Source organism: Canis lupus, chromosome 1, assembly GCF_003254725.2.
Source record: "Canis lupus dingo isolate Sandy chromosome 1, ASM325472v2, whole genome shotgun sequence".
Taxonomy (NCBI): Eukaryota; Metazoa; Chordata; class Mammalia; order Carnivora; family Canidae; genus Canis; species Canis lupus.
Window position 1 is genome coordinate 111,440,212 of NC_064243.1, and position 27,497 is coordinate 111,467,708.

Consider the following 27,497-nt stretch of genomic DNA (forward strand, 5'->3'; position numbering starts at 1 on the left):
TGTCTTTTAAAAAAGATGTTATTTATTTGAGAGAGAGCTGAGAGCACGAGTGGAGGAGGGGCAGAGGGAGAAGTAGACTCCTTGATGAGCAGGAGGTGGAGGCGGCGCTTGATCCCAGGACTCTGAGATCATGACCGGAGACAAAGGCAGATGCTTAACCACCTGAGCCACTCAGGCACCCAAAACAAAATAAAAAGTATATTATTTCTAGTGATCCTGAGGGTTGACTGGGCACTTCTGCTTGCCTCTCTAGAGGTTACTCATGCTGCTTTATTCAGTTGGGGCTAGACTGGGCTTTTGGCCAGGGTGGCTTGATTCTCCTCTGCATGGCCTCTCCATGGGCTTCGTCACAGCGTGGTAGTCTTAGAGTTCTAAGAGAACCAAAGAAGAGGCTTCTAGTTCTCTGAACAACTGGACCTCAAGCAGGCCAAGTATCATTTCTGCAACAAGCAAGTCACAAGCCAGCCAGATTGAAGTCACATGCCAGCACAGACAGGAGGAAATATTGGCAGCAAGCTTTAGAGACAATCTACCCCAAGTGCTTAACGTACACCCAGGTGCCTGGGTGGCTCAGTCAGTTAAGCACTCAACTCTTGATCATGACCCAGCTGAGGTCATGATCTCAGGGTTGTGAGGTCAAGTCCCCTCTGCACTGGGCATGGAGCCTGCATATGATTCTCTCTCTCCCCCTCTGCCACTCTACCCTCTAAAAACAAAACAACAACCAAACACATATCTGGTCTTGTGTTGAGGACTGTGGATATTCATCTAATTCTCAAGCATTCCTGTGACATAGGTATCATCCCCTTTTTACAGGACACACAGCTAAGGATCACAGAGCTACACGTGAACACAGGTCCATCCCTGACTCAGGCTGTAGTCTACACAAAAATAGTCAGTGGCCACGACTCCCAGACTGTGAGATATAATTCAGTTTTATACTAAATAGTATATATATTAAATTATAAACATAATTTAATGTATATATGATGTAACATAATGTACATCATTTTTAATTGGTGGAGAACAAAGATATATAATGGACGAAGTAAAAAAAAAAAAAAAACAGAGAGAAAGAAAAAGGTATGCACTTGGAGACAAAAACCTGGAGATATTGGCGGCCCGGGTGGCTCAGTGGTTTAGCGCTGCCTTTGGCCCAGGGCCTGATCCTGGAGTCCCGGGATCGAGTCCCACGTCAGGCTCCCAGCATGGAACCTGCTTCTCCCTTTGCCTGTGTCTCTGCCTCTCTCTCTCTCTCTCTCTCTCATTAATAAATAAAATCTTAAATAAAAAAAAAAACACCTGGAGATAGAAACGGAGAAACAAAGCCGATAAGATACAGAAAGAATCAAAGACTTAGAATGAGAGGCAGATCGAGGGAACCACCAAACTTCCTTTAGCCTGAAAGCTTTCTGAGGGCAGGGATTTTGTTTAGTTTTTACTACACTCTCAACAAGAAGCAGAACGTGGCACTCAGTAGGTGCTCAATATATGCTCACAGGACACTAGACCAGCAGGTGCCTGCGGCTCCCAAGGCCACCACGAGGTGGCAGTATCCCGTGCCCTGAAGCCTCCAAATGCCTAAATCAAAAAGCCCAGCCGTGGTGGATTTGCCTCCACAAGCCTCTGACTTTCGTGAAGGATGTCTTCCTCCTGGCTCGCCCCGCCTTTCCCTGCACAAGCCCGGGGCGACGAGTGACCTTTCCGCCTGAGACACCCTCTTCACTCTCCTCCACCACCCTGCCCAGTTAAACAACCCTTTGTCCTTAGCCCCTTCCGGCTGGGCCCCAAGGCACCTGGGACCTTTCCAGGCCCGGAGATGGGGCTGGGATGAAGGTGGGGCAGCTGGGATGAGGCCAAGGAAAAGTCCCAGGGACTTTGGAATCCGTTCTTCTAGCCTTCCTGGACCAGGAGCATGAGATCCAGCCCCCTCCTCCCTCGACCCCCAGCCCCTCCTCCCTCAGACCCAGGAGTCCAGGCCCCCAGTCCCTCCTCCCTCAGACCCAGGAGTCCTGCCCCCAGCCCCTCCTCCCTCAGACCCAGGAGTCCAGGCCTCCAGCCAATCCTCCCTCACACCCCCAGTACCCCTTCCCTCAGACCTCCAGGCCCCTCCTCCCTCAGACCCGGGGGTTCCAGGCCCCCAGCCCCTCCTCCCTCAGACCCAGGAGTCCAGGCCCCCAGGCTCCTCCTCCCTCAGACCCAGGAGTCCAGGCCTCCAGCCAATCCTCCCTCACACCCCCAGTACCCCCTCCCTCAGACCTCCAGGCCCCTCCCTCAGACCCGGGGGTTCCAGGCCCCCAGCCCCTCCTCCCTCAGACCCAGGAGTCCAGGCCTCCAGCCAATCCTCCCTCACACCCCCAGTACCCCCTCCCTCAGACCTCCAGGCCCCTCCTCCCTCAAACCCAGGGATCCAGCCCCCCAGGCTCCTCCTCCCTCAGACCCAGGAGTCCAGGCCCCCAACCCCTCCTCCTTCAGACCCAGGGGTCCAGGTTTCCAGCCCCTCCTCCCTCAGACCCAGGGGTCCAGGCTCCCAGCCCCCTCCACCCTCAGACCTAGCAGTCCACATCCCCCCTCCTCCCCTCAAAGTCTCATGCGGCAACCCACCCCCTCCTCTGAGAGGAGCAACCTATGCAGAGAGGTCCCCTGGTGTTCCTCCTCCCTCTCTTTCACAGAGACCCCTCTCCCTCTCCACTCCCGCTTCAGGGTTGGGACCAAGGGCTGAGTCACAGGAAGCTCTGGGGCCCTGAGTCACCCCCACCCCCTGGCTCAGCCCCTCCCTGGGCTGGAGGGAGCTGGCTCTGGAGCGGTGTGTCCTACCGACTGACCCCCACATCCCAGAACTTCCGTTTGGAGGCAAGTGCCTTTCCCACTGTGACCCCATTGCTGCCCACCCTGGCCTCTCCCGTGGCCAGCCTTTGCTCCGTTTTTCTCTCTTAGTTATTGTGGTCTCTTTGGAGACAAAACTCCTGTCTGCTCTGACTTTCATGTCTCGATCCCAGCTTCTGCTTTCCCTTCACCTCCACGTCTCTTCTCTCCACCTCTTTGTTTTTCTCACATTCTCTCCCTGTCTCTGCCTCTCTCCCCCTCCAGCTGCACCACTCGGGGGCTCTCTGGTTGTCCTCCCACCCCCACCCCATCAGTTTTCACCAGGGCCCCGCACTGAGGCAGGGCTGTGCAAGGGCTGGAGGTCTCCGTTCCGTGGCCTCCGACTCAGGCCGCTGCAGCCTCTGTTGTCTGGCCTCTTGCCCCTGAGTGAGGCTGGTGGGAGAACTAGAAAGGACAAGGCTGCCCCCAGGAGAGAGCAACTGAGGCAGAGACAAGCATGGAGGGGTCCAGAGAGAGAGGCAGAACCAGAGACAGCCAGACAGAGAGAGGCCTAAAGGAAGTCCGGAGGCAGAGGAACTGAGTCGCAGACAAAGACAGAAACCTAAGGTCAGCAAAAGGCAGGGACACAGAGCATTCCGCCGAGAGAGAGAGAGAGAGAGAGAGAGAGAGCGAGCATAGAGACAGAGACAGAGACAGAGACAGTGACAGGGAGAGAATGAACTAAAGGAACAGGGGGACACAAAGATGGAGATACAGAGATGATGCTAAGAGAGACACAGAGACACAAAGAGTCTGAGAGACACAGAGCCAGAGACAGGAATGGAAACAGACACAAGGATGGAGAGAGTCAGAGATCCTGAGAGACAGAGCTGGAAGAGATAGAGGTAGAGAAACAGGAGAGACAGGGAAAGGCAGAGCCAGAGCTAAAGTTAACACAGACCCAGAAGCTTCCAGAGCAGGAGAGACAAGGGAGGAGTCCGAGGTAAGGCCCGAGAACCGGAGAGGGGGGAGGAGAAGTGCAGAGACCCGTGCCAGGCCACAGGGGTGGCAGGTAGCAGGGGTGCTCCGGCTGTAGCCTCAAGACTGCCCGGGGCAGCGTTTTCTCCCAGCGGGCACACGTGTGGTATCTGGGTGTGCCCGGGTGTGTCTCCATCACTCTCCCGCCGTGTCTCACCCACAGTGGGAATCACATTTGTGCCATGGAGCGGGCGGGGCACCGGCAGGGGTTGTGTTTTTGTCACTGGGCGTGTCTGTGTGTGCGGTTTGGTGTCTCTGGGTGTGTCTGTGTGGGTTGTGTTGGTGTGTTGCCAGACGTGTCTGTGCGTGAGTGTCTCGTTTCCCTGCGGCTGGCGGGTCCATGTTCCTGCATGACATATGGAGTGGAAGAGAGTGGGGTTAGGTCTGTGAGTTGTCGCTAGAGTGGTGACCTTGCTGCCACCAGCAGTGTCTCAGAGGTCGGTGTGTGCAAGGTGTTCTGTGTTCCCAGGCCAGCGTCTCCCGATGTGTTGCCTGAGGAGGGTTTGGATCTGTGTCCTGATGGGCAGCACACAGATCTCATGTAGTACTTCCATGCTGCTGCACGCAGGGACATTCCACACTGTGTCACTCTAGGAGTCACAGTGCATCACTCTGCATTGCATTTGTTCTTCTGTATGTCACTGTGTGTTGTGTCTCTTTATGTGTGTTATCTGTGTAAAGGCGAGCTATCATTCAGAGATGTGACCTTGTGTGTCATGTCCAGGGATATGTCCATTTCACGGGCCTCTCCTTTCCCTGCTAAGAACACAACCTGGGTGGCCATCCTCAGAGCGTGTTGTGTTTGTGTGGCTGTGTCTTATACTGCACCGGAGGGTATGCCCTGGTGTTATGTGTGGTGTCATTGCAGGGGTAGGTGTTGGCTGTGCCAGTGGGTCCCTCTGTGTTTTATGTGATACGTGGTGTCCAAAAAAGGTTGTGTCCTTCTGTATTTGTGTATGGCTCTGCCTATGTTGTGTTTGTGTGGCCATGCATGTTGACTATATCGCGCGTCAGGCCGCATGTGGGCATAATTCAGATGTGGCTTGTCAGAGGAGACGTTGCATGTTTTACTTGGTGCCTGTTGCATTTGGGATTCGGGATCCATGTGGTCTGTGCCCTGCTCCTCCTTCCCCTGGGTACCATTCTGGGTTGTGTCCTCTGTGATGCGCCAAAATATATCAGAATATCTTACTTTGGGTATGCGCTGTTTGGGTTTCTGTGTGGGTCTCTTCATGCATCCATTCCCACTGTCCTAACTGTACATTTGAATGGCATTGTGCGCTGGGGTATATTGTGTGTCGTGGCGGGTCTGTATGTGCTGTGAATCATTCTATGAGCATATATATTTGAGTTGCCATGTGCCACGATGTGTATCAGTGTGCATTTCTCTGTGTGCTGGGCGCTTGAGGTCTGTTATGGTGTGGACACAAAGCTTTGGTCTGCACATGTCAGGTGTCACTCCATGGGTGTATAATATTTAGGACACTATTAGTGCATGGTTTACACAGGTATATGAAGTGTGGCATTCGGGTATCACTAACATATTGTGTGTCTGTCTAATGATTAGTATGTGTTGTGCTAATGTAGCTATAGATGTGCCTCAAATGTGGAGTCTGGCAGTGGCTGTTTGTGTAAGAGAACACTGTGCCAGTTTTGACTGCGGTGTTTTTGCCAGTGTGTGGACAATGTTTGGGTGGTCATGTGCACCACAGGAGCACTGCCTTCCTTGCTGAGTGCCGGCGTGTGTCACACCATATGTGTGGTGTCTGGGTGTGGCTGTGGGTTTCCGAGCTCATCGGGAGTTGTGAGTCACTCACTGTAGGTTGTGTTGTGTGCCCATGTGTGTTAGGCTCCGTCTCCGGCCGTGCCGTGTGTGAGGGTGTATCAACCGGTGTCTTGCGGTGTCTGAGTGTGGCTGAGTTTAGGAGTGTATTACACGGTGCACCGTTGTGTGTGACACAGTCTATTGTGTGCCAGTATGTGTCTTTATCCACGTGGATGCACGCCTCTTCCTTGCTCTGCCCCAAGACACACCCCGGTCCCTCCTTAGACTGAGAAGGGAGGTTAGGGAGCCTCCCCTCTGCCCAAGGGCCACGCCAGCCCCTCCCCGCCCTGCCCAGCCGTCACCACCCCCAGAGGGCACAGACTTCTTCTGTGCCTCAAAGCAAGAGCCCCAGAGCAAGGAGCAGAGCGGGCCGAGGACCTGCAAGCCACAGTGGCTGCCCTTTGTGTGCTGCGAGGTGGGGGACCCTGGGCAGGAAGCTGGCTGAGCCCCAAGACCGCAGGGGCCATGGGCGGGGAGCTGGTGCCAGGCCTGGGGGCCCTACAGCGGCGAAAGCGGCTGCTGGAGCAGGAGAAGTGGCTGGCTGGCTGGGCATTAGCACTGGCGGGAATTGGCATCGGACTCATGGTACTACACGCGGAGATGCTATGGTTCGGAGGGTGCCCGGTGAGTGGAGCTCTTATCTTGGGCCATGGGAAGGTGGGGGCTGAGACTCCTGGGTCTGAGGGAGGAGGGGGCTGCGGGGTCTGGACTCCTAAGTCTAAGGGGGGTGGACCTGGGCGTCTGAAAACCTAAATCTGAGGGAGGATGACCTGGGGGTCTGCAAACCTAAATCTGAGGGAGGAAGAGCTAGGGCTCTGTGCTCCTGGGTCTGAGGAAGAGGCAGAGAGCCTAGACTCCCTGGTCTGAAGGAGGAGAGGGTGGAGGGTCTGGACTCCTGGGGCCCAAAGGAGGTAAAATGCTCAGGGCTCTATGCAAAAGGAAAGGACAGGGTTTGAAGGTTTGCAATTGGGCAGCTGCAGGTCCAGGAGCCCTGGAGGCCAGGGGTTGGGCTTATCAGACCATCCAGTCTCCCAAGAACAGATGAGGGGAGAGGGAGCCTCAGGTTCAGTGACAGGAGGGTGGGGAGAAAGGCTAATTTCTTCCAAGTAGGCGGCGGCTCCTTGGTCCTTATCTAAACTCAGGTTTACCCAGGGCCTGGGTGGCCAAGAGCAGGGACCAGAAGAAACTGGCTGGGGTGGGGGTGGAATGGAAATGGAAACAACCCCCACCCCTCCCATGTTCCTCATTCCCCACCTCCCCAGGGTCTGCATGCTATTTAGTCTGGGAGAAGTGGGTTCACAATGGTCTGGCCTCCTAGGTCCCAGAGGAGGGGGCCGGGAGCCCGGGCTCCTGGGTCTGAAGAACGAGTCTTAGAGCGTCTCTGGGGGAAGGGGCACCTGACCCAGGGTAGTATGAGCAAGGAGGAAAGGGACAGGTGGGGCCAGAACAGGTCTGAGCAGGCTCTCGGCACATTCCAGCCCTGGTCTGGACCATGATGGGGCAGATAGAGGACAGGGGTCAGAATCAGTGGCTTAAGGACGGAACGGAATTGCTTAATCGGAAAGGAGGGGTTGGAGAACTGTCTGGAGTAAAGGATGTGGAATTGGGCTAGCTGGGGGTTACTGGCCTGAGGATTGGGTTGGGGGCATTCTTGGAGGAGGGAGGCTCACATTTGGATTTGGGGGCAGAGGAGGAGGGCAGTTGGAAGTGACCAGGAGCCACATGGAGGTTTCAGGGCAGGCCAGCTTCCTCTGGCTGGGCAGCCGAGGCCAGGGCAGCGGGCACAGAGGGGGTGGGGCCACCGAAGCCCATGCCAACAGGAAGCATGGCCAGGGACTACCCGCCGCTCCCACGCTTCAGCACCCCGCCCTGCAGGGGAGGTGAGGACATGAGCTCTGGGCAGATGGGAAGGGACGAGGGGGTCTTTCCTACCCCATCCTTCCCTCCCTCTCTCCTCACCTCTCCGTTCTTCCTTCCCTCTGCCATTTGCCGGGCTGCTGCCTCCAGCAGTTGAACTCTGGGGAAACTGCTGCAGCTTTCGGAACCTCAGTTTCCCCAACTGTAAACTGGGGGTGAGGGTTGAGATACATGGCCCTAAGGGTCCTCCTCAGCCCCCTTTCTACTTGTGCCTTGACAACACCCATGCCTCCTCCCCACCTCCATTGCTATTCTTAGGAGCTCATTTTTCAGGGACCCAGACACCTGCTGGGGGGGAGGGGCTGGAGGAGAGGCAGGTGCCCAACTGGGCCAGTGCAGGGGAACACGATGGAGATATCAGGAGGGGGAGGGGCAGAGAGAGGCTGGATGGAGAGACCGAGACACAGAGAGATAATGGTGGTGTGAGACAAGAGACAACAATATAGTAGGAGACAGAAGTACAGCCACAGAGAAAGACAGAGCTTCCCCCAGTTGAGGTAGGCACAGAGAGATGGAAAGTCTGACAGAAACAGAGACCCTCAAACGAAAATAGAGATCGAAACAGAAACATACCCAGAGGCAGAGAAATTTCAGAGACTTAGTCAGGGATTTGGGGGAAGAGGAACTAGCAAAGTAGAGGGCCCCATCAGAGAAGTGGGTGCAGTGTGGGCAGGGGGTGTGTCTAGTGGAGTGGGACTGGGGACAAGGGAAAAAAAAGAGTCAGGGAACTGGGGAGCCTTAGAAGGCTGAAGGGGTAGGGGAGGGCTGGGAACAACAGTACCATTGTTCAGGGAGAGGTGGGGGGGCAGGCCCCCTGGGGCAGGAAGCTGGCCCTCTTCCCCTGCACAGAGGTGGGGCCCTGGCCCAGCAAGGGGAGCTGGCAGTCATCTGAGGAGAAACAGGTGCTAAGCTCCGCCCGGGAGCTCAGGTGGCCCCCTCTCCCTGACTACACTCCTCAGGCAGGGACCCCTCCCCACTCCTCCTACGGGATTCCAGCAGTCCCGGTCCCCCCTAAATCCCTCCTTCCAGAATTCTAGATCTCTCCAAGGTATTGCCACACAAAGAAAGGGGAAAAAAAATCTCTCCGTGGTTTCTGGAGGCCATGTGCTTCCGGCCAGATCTGCCCTGGGCTTAGAGCCAGGAGAGAGGGCAGGGGGAAGGAGACACAGGGGCCAGGACTCCCGGGCCTCCCTCAGAGCTGGGGCTGGGGTCTCAGGGACCCAGTTCCCTAGGTAGGGAGGGTTTGGGGGGTGGGAGGGTGTCATTCACTGCTTGGATACTGGATGGGTGATAATTTCCAGGCTCCTTGGGAGAACTTCTAGGGCAGGTTGCTTTTTAGGGCATGACCAGCTGTGTGGTAAGGGAAGGGAGGAACTTTCTAGAGGCCAGATGTCTGTTTCCAAACCTCCCCACTCCCCGACCCCCTAACTGAGGAACTGAGGGGATGGGGGAATTAAAAAGAGACCTAGGAGACTTTTGAGTTGCAAGGTCTCCCCTCACACGTGGGTCCTAGGAGAATGGCTGAAGAGGAACGTAGACACTGGCATCTGAGCCAGGGAAGGATGGGCAAGGGAAGAAGGCTGGGAAGGATGAGGGCAGATGATGGTCTCCTTGGGGACAAGATGATGGTTTTGAGAGTTCCCCAAAACTGAGACATCAGGTAGAACCAGGTCTGCCAGGGGGACAGGCTGGGGGATGGGCGGAGGAGGCCAGGAAATTAGGAATTGAGAAGGGATGGCATTATGGGAGGAAGGTAGAGGGGACTGGTTGGGGACCTAGGATCTTACCCCTTTTTCTATCCCTCCCAACAGTGGGCGCTCTACCTGTTCCTGGTTAAATGCATGATCAGCATTTCCACCTTCTTGCTCCTTTGTCTTATCGTGGCATTTCACGCCAAAGAGGTCCAGGTAGGGCAGACCTCACCCCTGGGCCCCTTCCTGCTACTCCCCCCCCAGCCCCCACCACACCCTGTCAGCTCACACTTTCCACCTTCTCCTCCTCCTGGTCTGAGTAATGAGGTTTCTCCACCCTGAGATTTGTCCACACCCTCACCGACCAAGTTGAGAATAACCACAGATAGACAGACTGAGCCTCCTGGAGATCCACCTGCAGCCCCGTCTCCCCTTGCACTCCTGTGATGCTGAGAGCTCCCACCCCCAGGCAGCCTCACTCCAGGCCCAGCCCCCTAGATTTCTGTCCTCCATCCCTGCAGCCCCATCTATTCCAGTCCCAAGCAACCTGAAGTCTAGGTTATGCACCTGCGGGTCCTTATCGACTCCTGAGCTCCCCACCTCTGTGCCAATTACCTCCTAGACTCTGGGGTGGGGGTGGGGTCTTTCCACCCATTGCCCCCTTCTATTTCATGTCTCACCCAGACACTCAGCTCTCCACCCTCCTCCCCTCATCCCATCCCTCACATCCCCAAATCCTGTTGCATTCACCCCTTTCCTCTCCACCCCCTCCCCCCAAACCTTTGTATATAAAATGGGGTTTACCCGTCATGAGTAGTAATTCCCCCTTGTGGGGCCTGCTGAGTAAAAAGTACACGTTATCATTAATAACAGTCATTCGAACAAGTCAGTGGCCTGGTTTTGTAGCTCAGCTGTGCTGCTACACCCAGGGGACCCGGGCCTCAGTCTCTGCATCTGCAAAATGGGGGTAAAAATGCTCTCGATTTCACCGTGTTGTGACGATTCCCTGAGTCATACATGTGAAGGAGATAGAGCAGTGCCTGGCACGTTCAAAGTGCCCTGTAAATGTTAGTTGTCATTGCTAACGGAATGAGGTTTACAGTTAGTTGCTACCCCTGTCCCCAGAAACAGGAGGAGGAGAGGGCTCTGGGCATGTGGAATGTCAGCTGCAGGGAAGCAGGGATTTCTGTTTTGTTCCCCTGTATCTTCAGTCTATACAGCCACGTGGGGTACACAGGAAGTTCTGGAAGTGGGCTGAAGCTGAGGGGGTGGGTGGTGGTGAAGAAGAAAGTGAAGAGACGTCCTCCCCAGGTCCTGCCGCTGCTCCTCCTCCACCTTCTCCAACCCCACCCGCCCGCCCTCCCGCCCTGGCCCCGCGGGGCGCGCCCCCCTTATCTCCTGGCACCGGCAGGCAGGCGGCCGCCTGACCTTCATGTGACCCCCTCCCCGTCTGTCCCCTTCCCGCAGTTGTTCATGACCGACAACGGGCTCCGGGACTGGCGCGTGGCGCTGACCGGGCGGCAGGCGGCGCAGATCGTGCTGGAGCTGGCGGTGTGCGGGCTGCACCCAGCGCCGGTGCGGGGTCCGCCGTGCGCACAGGGTTTGGGGTCCCCGCCCACGGCGACGCAGTCCTGGCCGGGCTTCCTGGATGAGGGGGAGGCGCTGCTGTCGCTGGCCATGCTGCTGCGCCTCTACCTGGTGCCCCGCGCCGTCCTCCTGCGCAGCGGCGTCTTGCTCAACGCGTCCTACCGCAGCATCGGCGCGCTCAACCAGGTCCGCTTCCGCCACTGGTTCGTGGCCAAGCTGTACATGAACACGCACCCGGGTCGCCTGCTGCTCTGCCTCACGCTTGGCCTCTGGCTCACCACCGCCTGGGTGCTGTCGGTGGCCGAGAGGTGAGGGTGCCGGGGGTGAGGGGTGCGGGTACCCAGAGCATCTGGAGGAGCCGCTAACGGCCACGGCTGCCCCGCGCGGTGGTACAGCTCGGGCCCCTCTGGGGCAAAGCGGAGGAGGAAGCTGTCTGCCCACACTCACCCACGGGGGCGCGGGAAGAACCAATGGGCCAGCTCCTGCCCTTCCCCCACCTGGCAGCCTCAGTCTCCCCAGACACACACACACACCCTAGCAAGCCCTTCCTTTCCCGCTTCGTCACCTGTCCTGCCTCAAGTCTCCAAGCACCTAGTCAGTCTCTAAACCCAGGTACTGGGGGCTGCCCAAAGATTGCAGCTGCCTCCTTGGAGGTCAGAGACACCTGTTCTGAATCAGCACAGATGCATTGTAGGTGCTGCCCATGATCCTGGGACGGTGGTGATTTAGGGCTGCTCTGGAAGGGAATTCCTGAAGGAATTGAATTGATACAGGATTCCAGGCTGCCTGCTGGACAGACTAGATGCTGGGCCTGTATCCTTTCGGGCCCTCATGCGCTCTCTCTTGCAGATAAAGTGAGGGGGGTATCTTAGCCGGTGGTTCTTTTTTTTTAATATTTTATTTATTTATTCATGAAAGACAGAGGGGGGAGAGAGAGAGAGAAAGAGAGAGGCAGAGACACGGGCAGAGGGAGGAAGCAGGCTCCATGCAGGGAGCCTGACGTAGGACTCAATCCCGGGACTCCAGGATCACGCCCTGGGCCGAAGGCAGGAGCTAAACCGCTGAGCCACCCAGGGATTCCCCTAGCCGGTGGTTCTTAAAGTGTGGTTCCAGGACCAGCGGCATCACCTGGGAACTTGCTGCAAATCCAAATTCTTAGGCCCTACCCACACCTACCAAATCCAAAACTCTGGCAGGTGGGGGCAAGCAATCTGTTTTAACAGGTGATTTTGACCCCTGCTCAAGTTTGGGAACCTCTGGTTTAGTACATCTATCTGGCAAAGGATTCTAGAGGGGAAGCGGGGAATGATAAGAGCTGTCTTTAGATCCTCTCTGACCCTAATTGTAAAATGGGTATCAAATTGTACCAACTTTGAGGTCTCCCGGGCAATTCTAATCTTGCACAATTTAAAACTCATTCATCTTGCAAGATCTCAGTTTTCCTCCCACATGTTTCTCATCTGAAACATGGGAGGGTGGGGGTGGGTCAAATTTCTAAATTGCAAAGCAGAAGTCCTCAAACTTGAATATACTTTGGGATGAGGGGAGTAGGGCTTAACAGTGCAAATTCAGTCCCCACCTCCAGACACTAGTGTAGTGGGTCTGATATGTCTGGAGCCTCATGAATGAAGCTTTCCCTGCTGACCCTGATGCAAGGGATCTATGGGCTCAAGTTTAGACAAATCAGGATTTTCAATCCTTTCCATGGCTGGAACTAAATATCCCTTTTTATGAAGTGAGGGGAAGGGAGGGCAGGATCTTGCCTTTTTAGTCTTGACAGGGGCCTCCTGTATAGGCCCTACAGCATCTTTATGAACATTAGAGAAAAGTGCCCCTGGGGCGCCTGGCTGGCTCAGTCAGTGGAACGTGTGACTTGATCTCGGGATTGTGAGTTTGATCTTGGGATTGTGAGTTTGAGCCCCATGTTGGATGTAGAGATTACTTTTTAGAGGTTTTTTTTTTTTTTTTTTTTTTTTTTTTTTTTTATTCACGAGAGAGAGAGAGAGAGAGAGAGAGGCAGAAACACAGGCAGAGGGAGAAGCAGGCTCCATGCAGGGAGCCCAATGTGGGACTCGATCCCAGGACTCCAGGATCACGCCCTTGGCCGAAGGCAGGTGCTAAACCGCTGAGCCACCCAGGGATCCCCGAGATTACTTTTTAAAAAATAAAATCTTTAAGAAAAGAAAAAGGTGCCCCTTCCTCTGGGCGGATGCAGATCCCTGCCAGGGTGTGACAAGGGGACCTTGGGCTGGGTTTCTGACCCCCTCAACCCCTCAACCATGCAATCTGAAAGCAGCAGTCCTGGTAGCCTAGCTAAAACCAACAGGTTTTGCAATTGGCTGGATCTAGGTTCAAAACCCACAGCCTAGAGTGGCTGAGCATAACTTGCCCAGCTCACACAGCAGAGAGGAAGGAAGTCAGGCAGGCTCTCCTTAAGCCCAGAACTTAACTTTTTCTCTGAGTGCTTCAGGGGACTGTAGAGTATCAAACATCATGGGAACCCCTGGGGTAGAGTATCAGAACTAACCCATCCTTCCCCATAGGCAGGCAGTTAATGCCACTGGACACCTTTCAGACACACTGTGGCTGATCCCCATCACATTCCTGACCATTGGCTATGGAGATGTGGTGCCAGGCACCATGTGGGGCAAGATTGTCTGCCTTTGCACTGGAGTAATGGTGAGTACAGCCCTCTCAGAGACCCTACCCCTGTCCCCAACTGCTCATCCCCTGGGCCCAAGGAAATCATGCAGCCAACCAAAGCACTCAAGGACACCCCCGAGAGATGTGGGTGTCTGGATGCCCACAGCCCCATTTACTTTCAAAATCCAGGAATCCATCCCCTAAGTCCTTGCTCTCTTTGGAACCTAAGACCCTGGACCCCACTGTCCTCAGGAATGACTTCCCAGCTCCATTTCCTTCTAGAATCCAGGAATCCATCCCTGAGCCTTATGAAGGCTCCTCACCTGTCTACCCTCTCAATCATCTAGGACACAGGCCCCTGGTTTCTCAGCTCTAGGCTCCTCTCGGACCCAGGAACCTAGTCTCCAGTCTCCATTAAGGCTACAGATTCATGAAAAGCATGCCTGGAAAAAAAAAAAAAAAAAAAAAAGAAAGAAAGAAAGAAAAGCATGCCTGGGGTGTCACGCTGCCTGGCTTCAAATCCTGCTCCTGCCACTGCCACTGCCAAGCTGAGATCAAGCCTATAATCTCCCAGTTTCCTCATCTATAAAATGGGGATATTGATAACTAGTATACTCCTCATGGGGTTCCTGAAATTAATCAAACCACATAAAGGGTTTCAGGTAGTGCCCAGCACATAGGAAATGCTCGGTAAATGGGTCATGGGGTGAAGGTGGGAAGGCTGTTATTTGTAACTGGTCCCAAGCATCCAGCTGCCCCCACCCTAGCTCATGTCCTCAAGGAAGAGGCAGAGACTCCCCAGAGTCGGCCTCCTCCTGAATCCAGACATCTACCACCTTCCCTTCATAGACCTAGACATCCAGTTCCCCCTACATAGCCCCTATCCCCATCCAGGACCCAGCACCCAAGGCCTTGGCCTTCACTTCCCCATGAGACCTGGCTCTTCCCACCCTCAGGGATTCAGGTCCCCAACCCCCAACCCTTTCTGGGACATGCTGCATTTCCACTGGTGCTGGATGGGTTGACAGGGAAGTTCAATCCCCTCCCCCACAGGAGTCTTTGGGACCAGGAAAGAGGGCAGAGATTTGGCCAGGGAAACACCAAAGGATCAGGGACCCTCAGGGCTGCCCAGGACCTCCTCCCTCATTTGACACAAAGAGAAACAGACTTAGAGAGATCAGGCAATTTGTGCTAGAGCTCACAGCCCAGCTCCTGGCCAAGAGGTTCCCCGGCACAATGGAATAATCATAACTAACTTTATCAAGTACACACTGTGCCAGCCTCTGCTCTGAACACTTTCCAGGTGTTAGCATAAGGAATCCACAGAGTAATACTGTGAGGGTGTGCCCATTTTACAGGGAAGAAGGTGAGACTGAGAAATTAAGGAACGTGCTCAGAGCAGGGCTTGGAACACAAGGAATCCTGGAGCCAGTGTTTGTAACTAGCAAATTGTTCAGAGTTTTCATGAGCTAAGCTTGGGGAAGGGGAAGGCTTCAGAAGAAAATAAATTGTAACTCAAGGAAGAGCAGCAGGTGCCACCAAGCAGCTGATGGATCAGAGGCTTTGGGAGAAGGGAGGAGTGTTTAGACCAAGATGCTTGGGCAGCTGAGGCAGAATGAAGCCAGACTGAGTTGTCTGGAGGTGAGGCCTAGACCTTGGAAGGCTCTGAAAGAGAGGGTAAGAAGTTTGGGGGCAATGGGAGCCTATATTAGGGTAAGGGGGCAAGGTCATAATTGTTAGATCTCCCTGGGGTCCAGGTCAGGAGAGGGAAAGGCTGAAGATGGTCCAGAAGGGAAGTGGTGGGGACAAAACTGGGCAGAAGCCAAGGGGGCTGGAGGAGGGGGAGGGACACCTTTGGTGACCTGATGGCCAACTGGGCCTGAGTAGTGGGGAGGAAGGGCTCCCGCAGGAGCCCAAGGCCTACTTCTCACCCAGAATCAGTCCTTCTCCCCTTCTCCAATCATAACTTTAACGAAAGAGGGCATCTGGAGGTATAAACACTACAAACACAGTGGGACTCAGACACATGACCTCTGATCTCAGCTCTAACCCTCAGGGCTGTGGGACCCTGCTTCTCCTCTCTGGGCCTGCTTGTCTGTCAACCAGCGGTGGTCATGCCTGCCTTCTGTGGCTGTTGTGAGGGTTCAAGGAGGGAGTCTGGTGGCACGGGAGCCCCAGAGGCCTCCTGTCTGCTGTGCCCACAGGGGGTCTGCTGCACAGCCCTGCTGGTGGCCGTGGTGGCCCGGAAGCTGGAGTTTAATAAGGCAGAGAAGCATGTGCACAACTTCATGATGGACATCCAGTATGCCAAAGAGGTGAGGATGGGTATATAGCACCCACAGCACATGCCTCCCTCAGATCCAGGAGTTCCCACCCCATCCCCTCCTGCTCCAGCCCTCCCTCTCCTCCCTCAGACACCGTCCCCTCCTCCCAGAGCCCCAGGTGTCTGCCTCTGCTGACACTGTGCCCACCCCCAGATGAAGGAGTCAGCTGCCCGAGTGCTGCAAGAGGCCTGGATGTTCTACAAACACACACGCAGGAAGGACCGTGGAGCTGCCCGCAAGCACCAGCGCAGGCTGCTGGCTGCCATTAACAGGTGAGGACCTCTCTCTGTGTGCACATCTCCTTTCTGCATGGTGTGCAAAGATGAATGTGTGCCCAGGTCGAGACACCTGTGTGTTTGTGGCTTACTGAACAGCTGTCCACCTAGACTTCACAGTAACTGTCTATGATGATTTGTCTTGCACGTCTCAGTGTCTGGGGGTCAGGATACCTGGGTCTCTACCTAGGAGATGGGCTCATGGGTGCTTCAGCACTGGCAATGCTTCCTCACTGTACTGCGTCTGTGTGAGGCTCTCCTCCCCTTATCCCACCCCCGAGCTGGGGTCACTTCTGACCTCCATCTTCTTCCCACAGGTTCCGCCAGGTACGGCTGAAACACAGAAAGCTCCGAGAACAAGTGAACTCCATGGTGGACATTTCCAAGGTATTGGGGGCCTGTGGGAAGGGTCTGGAGGTTGGCACAGCTGCTGGGGACAGCTGGCTCCAACACAGGGAACATGTGTCTGGTGCACACACATGCACTTGATAGAGGTTTGTGGTTGAATGAATGATGTAAGAGTTTCTTAAACTCACGGAGGAGACCCATCCCTTTTAAACTTAAAAAAAAGAAAAGAAAAGAAAAGAAATTGCACAAAGAACTCCAGTGTTTGGTTTTACATTATTTTTATTGTTGAGTTACATGTGGACGGATATAAAATTCCTTCCAACTATGACTCTGAGACAATAATAAAACCAAAGCAAATATACAAACCAGTTCAAACACAAACGGTAAAACCAATAAAATGCAAATTAACAACACTGACACAGACGGGGCACATGGTTTTGGTAAAAGCCAGGCTCTGTTACTATTGCAAAGAGGGGCCCCAGGCCACGGGGGCTTCCGCACTGGGCAAGCTGGCTTGGCCAAGGCTGACTCAGCTTGCCCTTCTTCTGCTGGGACCACTTGATTCGGCCAGTGCTTGGGGATGGTGACATCACATCCCTTTGTTTGGCTCACAGCGCCTTTTGCTTATTATCAAGTGGCTTTGCTTTTTCTCATTAGCCCGAGACAATTCAAATAGTGGCCCTTGGCACCAATGCCATGGCCAAGTACAGTCACAGATGCAGGTCCCTAAACTTCATGGCAGGTCTCAGCAAGGAGTGGTGGCCTGGATCTGCCAGAACTGGCAGGTCGTAATTTCTTAAGATTATCCAGCCCCAAACTGAGAATTCAAGAATTCTCATAGAAAGGTCACACACCCTCAAGGATAAAGCTGTGAATCCTAGTTTGAGAGGGTAATGAAAGGGCTATGTGGGTTTTGAAGTCATTCATCAATTCCACAAATACTCAGTAAGCACCTATCTTCTATGTACTGGGTCTGACTCTGGGTGTTGCCTTGGGCATGTATTTAACTGCTCCAGGCCTGTTTCCAAAGCTGTAAAAACGGGAATGGAATCCTCACTCCCTATGCTTTTAAGAAGATGTAAACCATGTGTAAAAAACACCGAGCCAAGAGCTGGGTTAAGGAAGAAATCTACCTCAGCCTGATATCTCTGACCCCCTCCTCTGCCCAGATGCACATGATCCTGTGTGACTTGCAGCTGGGACTGAGCAGCTCACATCAGGCCCTGGAGAAGCGGATGGATGCACTGGCAGGGAAGCTGGACACCCTGACCGAGCTGCTTAGCACTGCCCTGGGTTCAAGGCAGGTTCCAGAACCAAGCCAGGAGGCCACGTAGCTGGTGAGGAGGCTGGGACTCGGGCAGACAATGATCCTGGTGAAAGGGTACCTGTGGATAACACCCCATGTGGTTAAAGGGGTAGGGGATGGCCTTGGAGACAGTGCTACTGACTGCTCTTCTGCTCTGCCCGTCTGGAGGAAAGGACTTGAAGTTTGGGGCTGGACTGGCAGTAAAGGAAGGAAACATTCCTTCCCCCCTTTGCTGTCAATACCCTTTCCCTCTTTCTTCATATGGTTGGTCTGCCTGTCCCTGGGTGTGTTCGTGCCCTCTGTCCAAATGCCCAGTCTCTTGGTGGCAGGTACACCCATTTCTTCCTTCCTCCTCTGTCCACTGGTATCTATCTCTACCTCAGTGTCCCTGCTCTTGCTCTCTCTCTGGCTTCTGGCCTGCTTATCTATCCATCTCTGTTTGTCTCCTCAGGATCCATGGAGGAAGAACCAAGCTACTTTCCCTAGGATTGAGGTCAAGGACATTGTCCCTGCTACTCCTGACCCAGCCCTATGAATAAGCACCTCAGGTGCAAGGACCAAAGAGGCCCCACCTTAGGGTGGGCTCACTCACTGATGGCTGGAGGAGACACTGGCTCAAGGAGAAAGGCTGTGGCCACACACACAGCCCCAATCCCTGCCCCAAATGGGAAAATGGTCACTACTACCCCACATCCCCTGGACAAAACCATCCTCATTGTGCTGCTACGGATGACCTCTGGCTTTCAGTTAGAAGTGGAGGTGCCTGGGGCGCTGAGACTCCTGGGTCCCAGAGAAGGTGGGGACTGGGGGCCCAGAGTCCAGGATCCTGGGGTTCTTCAGTTACCACTGGATAGCGGAGTGGAAGGAACCAGGCCTGAAGCTGAGAGGTGGCAGGAGGCAGCGCCCCCTGGTGGGAGAGCAAGGAGAACACAGTTTCCAGAGCTGCAGAGAATCTGGTGGGGAGAAGGCGGGTGGGGTGGGGGGGCACAGTTCACCAGTCTCTGCTCTTTGTAATAAATGTTCAACTAAGCCAGAAGTTGCTGTCTCTTTCCAAACATATGTATACTCCCAATAGGCAGGTCATCCAGCAGAAAGCTCTTGTCCTATCCATTTCCCAATCTATAAAAGACACCTCCAAGTGCCCTCCCAGCTCTGTAGGCAATGATGTCCTCAACAGCCCACACTCCCACAGATCTGTGGCCAAGAGCAAAGGCGTCAAATCCAGGATTTGGTTCAGGGTCCAAAGCCCAGCTCTGCTATCCATCGGCTGTGTGACTTTGGGCAAGTGACTTCACCTCTCTGAATATTTTACCTCCCCTCTAAGATGGGTCCACCTTCCCAGAGAACTGCTGTGAAGATGGAAACAGGGAGTGACACAGAGAGTTGGTCACTTAGTAAGAACCAAGTACACGAGAGATAGTTAATCATTTTTATTATTGCTATTGATGTTCAGACACAATGGATGGCTGCTCTTCCTTCTGCTGCCCTCCCCTCCTCCCACTCATCTCACCAGAACCTAGATGACTACTCACCCATCAGGAGACTAACAGGAACCCCAAACCATACCACATAACTCATTCCATCATCTGCTAAGACTCAGAGGGGAAAATGGAAGGGGCTAGCACTTCTGGACATCCTACTGTGTGCCTCCTTTTGTAAATCACCATGACCACATCCCACCCTGCTGCACCCCATTGTAAAGAAACAAAAACTGAGGTTTCAAGAGGAGCCAGGTCTAGAGGTGAGAATCTGGCTGCAGGGCCCCAGTTCATACCCAGCAGCTAAGCCCTGTCTGAGGTGAGTCAGAGGCAGAGTGGCCTTGGACCTCCGACAGAAGTTTCACTTCCCACCATGGCTTCATTCTACTTTGAGAGGCTGATTCATCCTTGCTTCCTTAGACTTGCGGGGAAGCCTGGACTGCGAGTCATCCTTTTCTGCTGAGCTATCTTTGGATTTCCCTCCAAATCCACAGCCAGCCTCATTCCTTCGCCCTGAGAGCTAAACTGGGGCTGCACCACCCACTGCCATGGACAGCCCTTCCTCTGGACGCCAGCCCCTCTGGCAAGAAAGGAAATGGGAACTGGAGGGGGTCTCTGAAGACATTTCCAGCACTCTCCCACTGCAGGAAGCCCTCGTGCAATGCTGCCAGACCCCCTACCATACTCCTTCCTCCTAGTCACACCCCACTGCAGCCTGGATGTCCCCTTCCCTAGGAAGCCCTTTCTGAAATTCTCACAGCCCCCGGGGAATCTCTATCACAATCGTTTTTGAGCCCAGCACCATGCTAAATCCTTTATATAAATGACCTCACAAAATCTCTAAAAGGGAGGTAAAGTGGGCATTGTGGTCCCATTTTACATACGAGGTAACCAAGGCAGAGAGAGATTTAGAAACCTGCCCATAGCCACAGTAGAGATGGGCAGCTGGGATCTGACCCCAGGCAGCCTAGCTCCAGAGCCCCAGCACTTAGCCCACAGGCCCATTCAGAAGCTGAGATGTTTGCACCGTATTTTCATTTTTGTTCTCTACTGTGTCTTCAATGTCAAGGGCTAGCATATGCAGGATCTCAGTGAAGGTGACTGAATGAAAACAATGAATACCTGGTGTGGCCCAAACTTCTCACCTTCTACCACAGTGGTTTCTGCTGACACAAGGTAGGAAATGGTGAGAAGCGGCTCCTCACTAAAAAACTAAGAGAACACATGAGAGATCTGCTCTGAAGTATCTCAGATCTGTCCCCATCTACCTGCACCCACTCCCCAAAGTGGGGCATGGGTCCTGAGGCCCCCCTTTCAGCAGTTTCGCACTTCTCCTCACAAAGTCAGCACTTCCTAGAGGCCTTGCACCAGGGGCTAGGGCTGTAGGCATGAATCAGAGGGCTCAGTCTCAGGGTGCTCTGGGCTTCTTCCCTCCCCTACTAGTTTTGCCTCCACTTTCATGAGAGGACTGGATAGGGAAAAGAGGGCCCAGAGAGGGGTGGGTGGGGGCTTACCAGGGTTAAAGAGCCAGTCAGGAGCTGAGGCTGAGGCGGATTCTTCTTCCATGCACTTGCCTCCCCAGACCCTGAGGACTCTCCCAACACTCAGATAGGACTGGGTCTACCCCTGGCTCAAAACCCTTCTGTGGCTCCAACCTGCCCTTCCATCAAAGTCTAGCTCCTTAGCTCAGTCATTTTTTTTCTTTTATTAAGATCCATTTTACATAAAGCACAAACATTTTAAATGCGGTCTCAATGAACTTTTACGAATTTATTCACCTGAGCAGCCACCACTCAGATCAAGCTAGAAGTTTCCAGCCCCCTTAAAAGCTCTCCTGTCCCTCCCTACCCTCTTCCATCCCCATTATCTACCATCCTGACTTCTTCTGCCCAACTCTGAACCCTGCTCTACATGCTAGTGTGTACTGGCTTCTTGGGCTCTGCACAGTAGCCACAAGATCCACCTAGGCCACTCACTCTTTTTCACTGCAGAATAGTATTCCATTGTATTAATACACCCACAGATCTCACCTTGGCAGCGGGGAGGCCTCTTCAGGCTCTGGCCCCACTCCTCTTCCAGACTCCCTTGACCCTATCCCAGCTGCTAATGATTCTGCACCCAATTCCAGTATGAGGGTTTTTCCCCCCACACCAAGCAATTCTCAGACACCAGCTGGGTGTCCTACAATTCTGCACTATCTGGAGACAGAGTCAGATTCCACAGGTTAAGAGCTCAATCCTACAAGATAGCACTCCTCCCCCGCCCGCTCCCTAACCTTCAGACGCCAGTTGCAAGGTCAAGGTTGACACCTGTGCTTCTGACCAACCAGCTACAGATTGCAGGTTCCAACAAATGCCCCCTTAAACTGGATTAATTTGCTAAAGTAGCTCAGAGAACTCAGAGAAACATTTTACTTACTAGATTTCTGGTATACTATAAATCAGTAATTATTATAAACTAGGATAAAACTCCGGAACAACCAGATGGAAGAAACATACAGGCAAGGAATGGGGAAGGGTAGAAGCTACCATGCCCTCTCCAGGGGCAACACTCTCCCCCACATTTCCACGTGCCCACCAACCTGGAAGTTCTCAAAACCCTGTCCTTTCGGGTTTTTTTCATCCTTTTGGGTTTTGACCGAGGCTTCATTACTTGGTTATCGTTAATTAAATCACTGGCCACTGTCAATTGATTCAACCTCCAACCTCCCTTTCCCTTCCCCAAAGGCCAAGGGTCAGACCGGATATTCTAACCTCTAATCACAAGGTTGGGTCTCTGGCAATAAGCCCTCAGCTCTAGGTTACCTAGGTACTTTCCAAAAGCCGCCCCATTAACATAACAAAAGACACGGCTAGGGATTAGGGATCTCACCACAGAAAATTCCAAAGGTTTTAGGTGCTATGAGCCAGCAATGGGACAAATACCAAATATATTCAAATATATTATTATAAATCATAGTATCACAGCTGCTCCTGCGGGGGACTCCTCTTACCCAACATTGCTTGTTGTACCTGCCCACCACTGTCCCATCCACTTAGAGCAAATATCGCATTTACCCAGTTTTTCATTATGGTTCATAAAGGTGGCCCTACCATTTTACATCAACACCAGTCTGTAGTCCAAAGACCTATTTGGAACTTTTACACTGTGTGGAATAGCTGCCAACACCCAAGAAACACAGAAAAGAGTGGTTTTCACAATTTGGAGGGAAGGTCAGATGGTACAGCTTTCCTTTCTCTTACTGGGATGAGTGGGCCCCTCTTGGATTCAAGTCCAATTCCTCTCTCCACCTGTCATCTGTCAGCACCACAAACCCCCTTACCACTCTGAGGACCCGGTTCCAAAGTCTCTATGTCCATGGAGACTCTACCACTCCCATCAGCATATGAACATGATGTAACTTCTCCCACCTTAAACACACCCCACTAGGCCTTTAAGCACCTTAGATCCTGCATTACGTTTAAAGTTCACCATGTACTAACCAAATTGCAAAATATCTGGAATTCAAATTCTGATTTTAACTATTGTAAAGCCTTAACAGTTCTTACAGAACCAATCCCCTTTCATACAACATGGAAGATTTTCACAGAGCAAAAGAAACCAGACACACAGGAGACCTGCTGTGAGATTTCATTTATCTGAAGTTCAAGAGCAGCCCACAACCCATCTATGAGCAGAATCAGATCAATGTGGGGTGGGGGAACGGACAGGAGAACTGCACCAAACAAATTTCCGGCGTTCTGGAAATGACCTCAATCCTGATCTGGTTAATGGTTACAGCAGCATATAGATTTATTTTAAAAATTCACCGACCCGTACCCTTCATGTCTGTGTCTTTATGTGCTTTACCATGTTTAAGTTCCAACTCGCCAAAAGAGTTGAAGACAAATACTTATACTTTTCCTTACGGATACGATAGTCAGCCATTTCCCTAACAGACTGGGGGATAAAGCAGCCATGTAGACCCCACACCCACCTCTAACAAGTGCCCTGGACCTCTGGTCCCCAGCTCATCACTGTCTCTTTGGAACCTTTTGTTCTCTTGGCTCCAGGTCACCCCCTCTGCTCATGTTCCTATCATCTATACACTAACAGCTCCAAATGGAGCATACTTGTACAGTTGCTAATAAGATGACAGGACATCTGAGATTTGCATTTAAAAAAGTAAAGAAGGATCCCCGGGTGGCACAGCAGTTTGGCGCCTGCCTTTGGCCCAGGGCGCGATCCTGGGGACCTGGGATCGAGTCCCACGTCAGGCTCCCGGTGCCTGGAGCCTGCTTCTCCCTCTGCCTGTGTCTCTGCCTCTCTCTCTGTGTGTGTGTGACTATCATAAATAAATAAAAATTAAAAAATATATATATTAAAAAAGTAAAGAAACTCCAAGTAAAAAGTGTGGTTATGTGTTAGGAGAATAGAACAAGAGAATTAAAATATAGATGACTATCAATACTGAGTGATGGGTATGTGAATTTTTTTTGGAAGATTTATTTATTCATGAGAGACAGAAAAAGAGAGAGAGAGAGAGAGAGAGAGAGAGAGGCACAGACACAGGCAGAGGGAGAAGCAGGCTCCATTCCATGCAGGGAGCCTGACGTGGGACTCGATCCCAGGTCTCCAGGACCACACCCTGGGCTGAAAGCAGCGCTAAACCACTGAGCCACCCAGGCTGCCCTGTGAGAATTCTTTATAGCATAATACCTTTGTTTATGCTTTTAACATTTCATAATGAAAAAAAATTCATGAAATTTCATAAAGAAAAGTCAATAAAAATTGTATTATCTACAAACCCTGGCTTCTCCTCTAACTGCCACTCCTTACTTGATGTCCAGTTGAGTATCTCAGAGTTAGTTCAAAGCTTGTCAATTTCCCATCAAGAGGACTCTCATGCATTTTCGCCAAAAAGCATTACTCTTTATTCAGTTGGTCAAACCTCAAACCTTTTGGATAACTTTTAAGTCATCCCTGATTCATGCTTCCTCTCACACAACCCTCTTCCTGAGTCACCATCGTCTCCTGTCCAGGCAGGGACATGGACTTCCTCATCGCCTGTGTCCACGCCTGCCCAGCTGCAGGTCTTTCTCCTTGCAACAACTAGCACCGCTTTAACTTTTTTGTGCATAAACAGTCAGATGGCTCAAAACTGCAGAAGTCTTAAACAGTCATCCTCACAACTCTGATCCATAGGTCTATGACCTTCATCCCCACAAGCAACCACGGTCATTAATTTGGGGTGTTCACTAGAGATATTTTGATAAAAAATACATTCCAACATGCTGGTCCTTGCTCATGGCCCTTCAATGGCTTTCTGCTACACTTGGGAAGTGACTTCCAAAGCCCTTACCATGGCCTATAAGACCCTATGGAACCTGGCCCCTCTCTATAGCTCCATTCCTAAACAATCCTTCTTCTCTTCCCTTTGCTCTGCTCTAGTCACTCTGGTCACCTTGACAATCAATCTCTGAATACCCATCCCCTCTCCCACTTCTTCCAGAGGTCTTTCCACGGACTGTTTTTCAGCATCTTCATGTGGCTCATTCCCTTACCTTTTTTCAGGCCTCTGTTCAAATGTCTGACCACCTGTCACTCTGACCTCTGTTACTCGAAATTTCCTTATCCTGACTTTTCCTTCCAAGCATCTTTTACCTGACATCAACTTCTCTACTAGAATATCTGCTGGTGGAGGGCAGGTGCTCTTTCCTATTCACTGTAGGATCTCTAGCTTACAGGCCATGCTTGGCAGCTGACTAAACTTCCCTAATTCATTCAATATATGAATGAATAAAATTAATAGAGACGTGAATGAAGAAATGGATTTAGCAATGGCTCTCAACACTCCCTGGCTTGTACCCTGGACCCACCAATTCTACTTCAAACAAGATATCACTGATAATACTGCCATATACATGCAATCAGATATACAAGGCTATTAACTGCAGCAAATGTTTGTGAGAGCTAAAGTTCAGAAACAGACTAAAAGTTTATCAATAAGGACATGGTTAAAGCATGGTACATCCACACAACTATTTCACCAATATAAGAAAAGGCAGGTCTCTGGGTGCTTGTCTGCACCACTGACTCACCACGAGGCAGGCTGCCCACTGCCAGGGGAAAATATGTGGGCTTGCTCTGTGGTGAGACAGGCTTGCATTTGAATCCAGGCCCTGCTGCTTCCCGGCTACGGGACTTCAGTAAGGACTTCTCCTTCAGGCTCACTTTCTGCATCTGTTAAATGGGGAGGGGAAAGGTTTATTGCTGTATATAAAACACAGCCTGGTACACAATGAGCCCAATGTCAATGTTAGGCCCTTTCTTTTCCCTTTTAAGTCATTTCCACCTGAGGGTTGCTCAGATTTGTGAAACTGGCATGGAGGGTAATCCGGGATTGGGAAATTTAATCTAATTAAAAAAAACTGATATCAGGACACCTGGGTGGCTCAGTCAATTAAGCATCTGCCTTTGGCTTAGGTCATGATTCCAGGGTCCTGGAATTGGCCCCATGTCCAGCCTCATGGCCACTTCCTGCTCAGCAGGGAGCCTGCTTCTGTCTCCCCCGCTGCTTGTGTGTCTCTCATATCCATCTCAAATGAATAAATTTAAAAATCTTAAAAAAAAAAATCTGATATGACCTGAGATGAAGATGCTAAAGAGGAACACTGACATAATACAGACGGCCTGACTGTCATGTATGTCTCTGGGAAATACCCATTCTTTGGTCATCTGTAAAATGGACTCTCAACTTAGGTCTGTGTGACTAGTGATTTCGCCCAGCCTGTGGTAGCCTGGGGAAACACTTCCACCTGGCACAGGTACTGAGAAAATGGCAACAGGGATGAGGCTTAGAGGGGAGAGGGGAGCTCAGAATCAATTGCTATCACTACCATCGTAAGCCACAAAACACGACAACACATAGTGTTACTATGCACCAGACACTGTTCTGGACACTTTCACCCATTTAACCCTGCCAGTAACATCACAAGGTGCTGCCATCTCCATTTTAAAAACAGGGGCGGGGGGGGGGGGGGGGGGGCGGTTGGTGAGGGCACTTGGCTAAGGTCGGCTGCCATTTATGTGAACCCAGGATCAAGCTCTTAACCGCCAATGCTTTGCTTAACAGGAGTTCCAGAAGGAAACTGGGAGCCAGTGCTTTAGAAACAATATGGCTGGGATCCCTGGGTGGCTCCGCGGTTTAGCGCCTGCCTTCAGCCCAGGGCATGGGATCGAGTCCCACGTCGGGCTCCCTGCATGGAGCCTGCTTCTCCCTCTGCCTGTGTCTCTGCCTCTCTCTCTCTCTCTCTCTCTGCCACTAATGAATGAATGAATAAAATCTTTTAAAAAAAATAAAAAATAAAATCTTAAAAAAGAAACAATATAGGAACCAGAGTAGGAGACTTACTTTTATTGTGTACCCCACTGGCTGCTTGAATTTTGTCAGAATGTACATGTATTCCCTGTTCAAACAGAAATTTTAAAACACTAAATAAGACTTCAAATGAAAAATGGTCAATTCCCCCATTCGCAGATATGAACGAATCACTCTCCTGCAACTAAGGTGTAACCGCCGGCCTCGGCTCAGGCGCTGCGCATGCGCCCTCCGCGGGCCGCGCTCTCCGCCCGCTATTCCCCTCTGGCGCGCACAGGGCTTGACTTTTCGACCCTTCGTCCGAGGTTTCTCTGCCCCTGCAGCCGCCGAGGGACTTACTACGTGTCCTATTCCTCCCAGTCCGTGTCTCCCATGCCTTCGGGATAGAATTTGCCCCCTTGGAAGCCCTTCAGGATCTGAACTGCCCTTCTGTGCGCCCTCACCTCCCAACCCTGGGAAACTGGATCCAAGCCAATCTAGACCTTTCCCTGTTGGAGTGCCCTTGGCCGCCCTTCAAGGTCCAACTGGACCCGGACCCTTTCCCTAAGTGATTTGATCTGTCTCCCTCCACAGAACGGGATGTCTTTCAGCGTCCACGCCGGGTCTGTTTCATTCCTGTGTTCTCGGCACTTACTCCGCCCAGGACCCTGAAATCCCTCCCAGCCGCCCCCGCCCCACCGAAGTCAGCCAACTCCACTGACGGGGCGGGACTCGAACCTGCCATCTCCGGAACTGCCCTCTCTCCCTCTGCGTTAGACTGCCACACAGCCCCCGCCCCAGATGCGCACGCGCACTAAGTCGGAGCCGCAGCGTTCTCCCTCCTCCCCTCCGTCGTCCGCCAGCGTGCTGAGGCCAACCACCGCCATCCACGCATGCTCAGCCCGGCGCGGACGCTCAGTT

The 27,497-nt window shown here is 52.5% G+C and overlaps 1 protein-coding gene and 2 long non-coding RNA genes across 6 annotated transcripts; 1 reads left to right on the forward strand and 2 right to left on the reverse strand.

The window, feature by feature from the left end:
* On the reverse strand, window positions 1-9,400 carry LOC125755033 (uncharacterized). The gene is made up of 2 exons (XR_007410497.1): window positions 7,628-9,400; window positions 1-162 (listed from the first exon to the last, which is right to left on the reverse strand). It is a non-coding gene; the product is annotated as an uncharacterized LOC125755033 (long non-coding RNA).
* On the forward strand, window positions 2,867-18,351 carry KCNN4 (potassium calcium-activated channel subfamily N member 4). Of its 3 annotated transcripts, XM_025424740.3 has the most exons (10): window positions 2,867-3,808; window positions 6,084-6,292; window positions 9,397-9,492; window positions 10,744-11,171; window positions 13,407-13,542; window positions 15,711-15,821; window positions 15,984-16,102; window positions 16,423-16,492; window positions 17,623-17,790; window positions 18,211-18,351. In XM_025424740.3, the coding sequence occupies exons 2-9, from the start codon at window positions 6,134-6,136 to the stop codon at window positions 17,785-17,787; spliced, it is 1,284 nt and encodes a 427-aa protein (XP_025280525.3). In that variant the 5' UTR covers window positions 2,867-3,808; window positions 6,084-6,133; the 3' UTR covers window positions 17,788-17,790; window positions 18,211-18,351. The 3 variants fall into 3 exon arrangements, 2 of the variants coding, with proteins under 2 accessions (XP_025280525.3, XP_048965472.1); XR_007410487.1 differs by lacking the exons at window positions 2,867-3,808; window positions 18,211-18,351 and having other exon boundaries at window positions 3,823-6,292; window positions 15,941-16,102; window positions 17,623-17,690; XM_049109515.1 differs by lacking the exons at window positions 2,867-3,808; window positions 9,397-9,492 and having other exon boundaries at window positions 3,830-6,292.
* LOC112645360 (uncharacterized) lies at window positions 16,715-27,454 on the reverse strand. 2 transcript variants are annotated; one of them, XR_003127052.3, is made up of 4 exons: window positions 27,315-27,454; window positions 26,631-26,685; window positions 25,318-25,459; window positions 16,715-17,838 (listed from the first exon to the last, which is right to left on the reverse strand). It is a non-coding gene; the product is annotated as an uncharacterized LOC112645360 (long non-coding RNA). The 2 variants fall into 2 exon arrangements; XR_007410493.1 differs by having other exon boundaries at window positions 16,715-18,712.
* Between the last annotated feature and the right edge of the window lie 43 nt (window positions 27,455-27,497).

What these genes read in the sequence shown, in the direction of transcription:
- KCNN4 (XM_025424740.3), top strand. Translation starts at nt 6,134, where the DNA reads ATGGGCGGGGAGCTGGTGCCAGGCCTGGGGGCCCTACAGCGGCGAAAG. An exon ending in TATGGTTCGGAGGGTGCCCG is followed by an intron (nt 6,293 to 9,396) that starts GTGAGTGGAGCT and finishes CCCTCCCAACAG; the next exon opens with TGGGCGCTCTACCTGTTCCT. An exon ending in TTCACGCCAAAGAGGTCCAG is followed by an intron (nt 9,493 to 10,743) that starts GTAGGGCAGACC and finishes CCCTTCCCGCAG; the next exon opens with TTGTTCATGACCGACAACGG.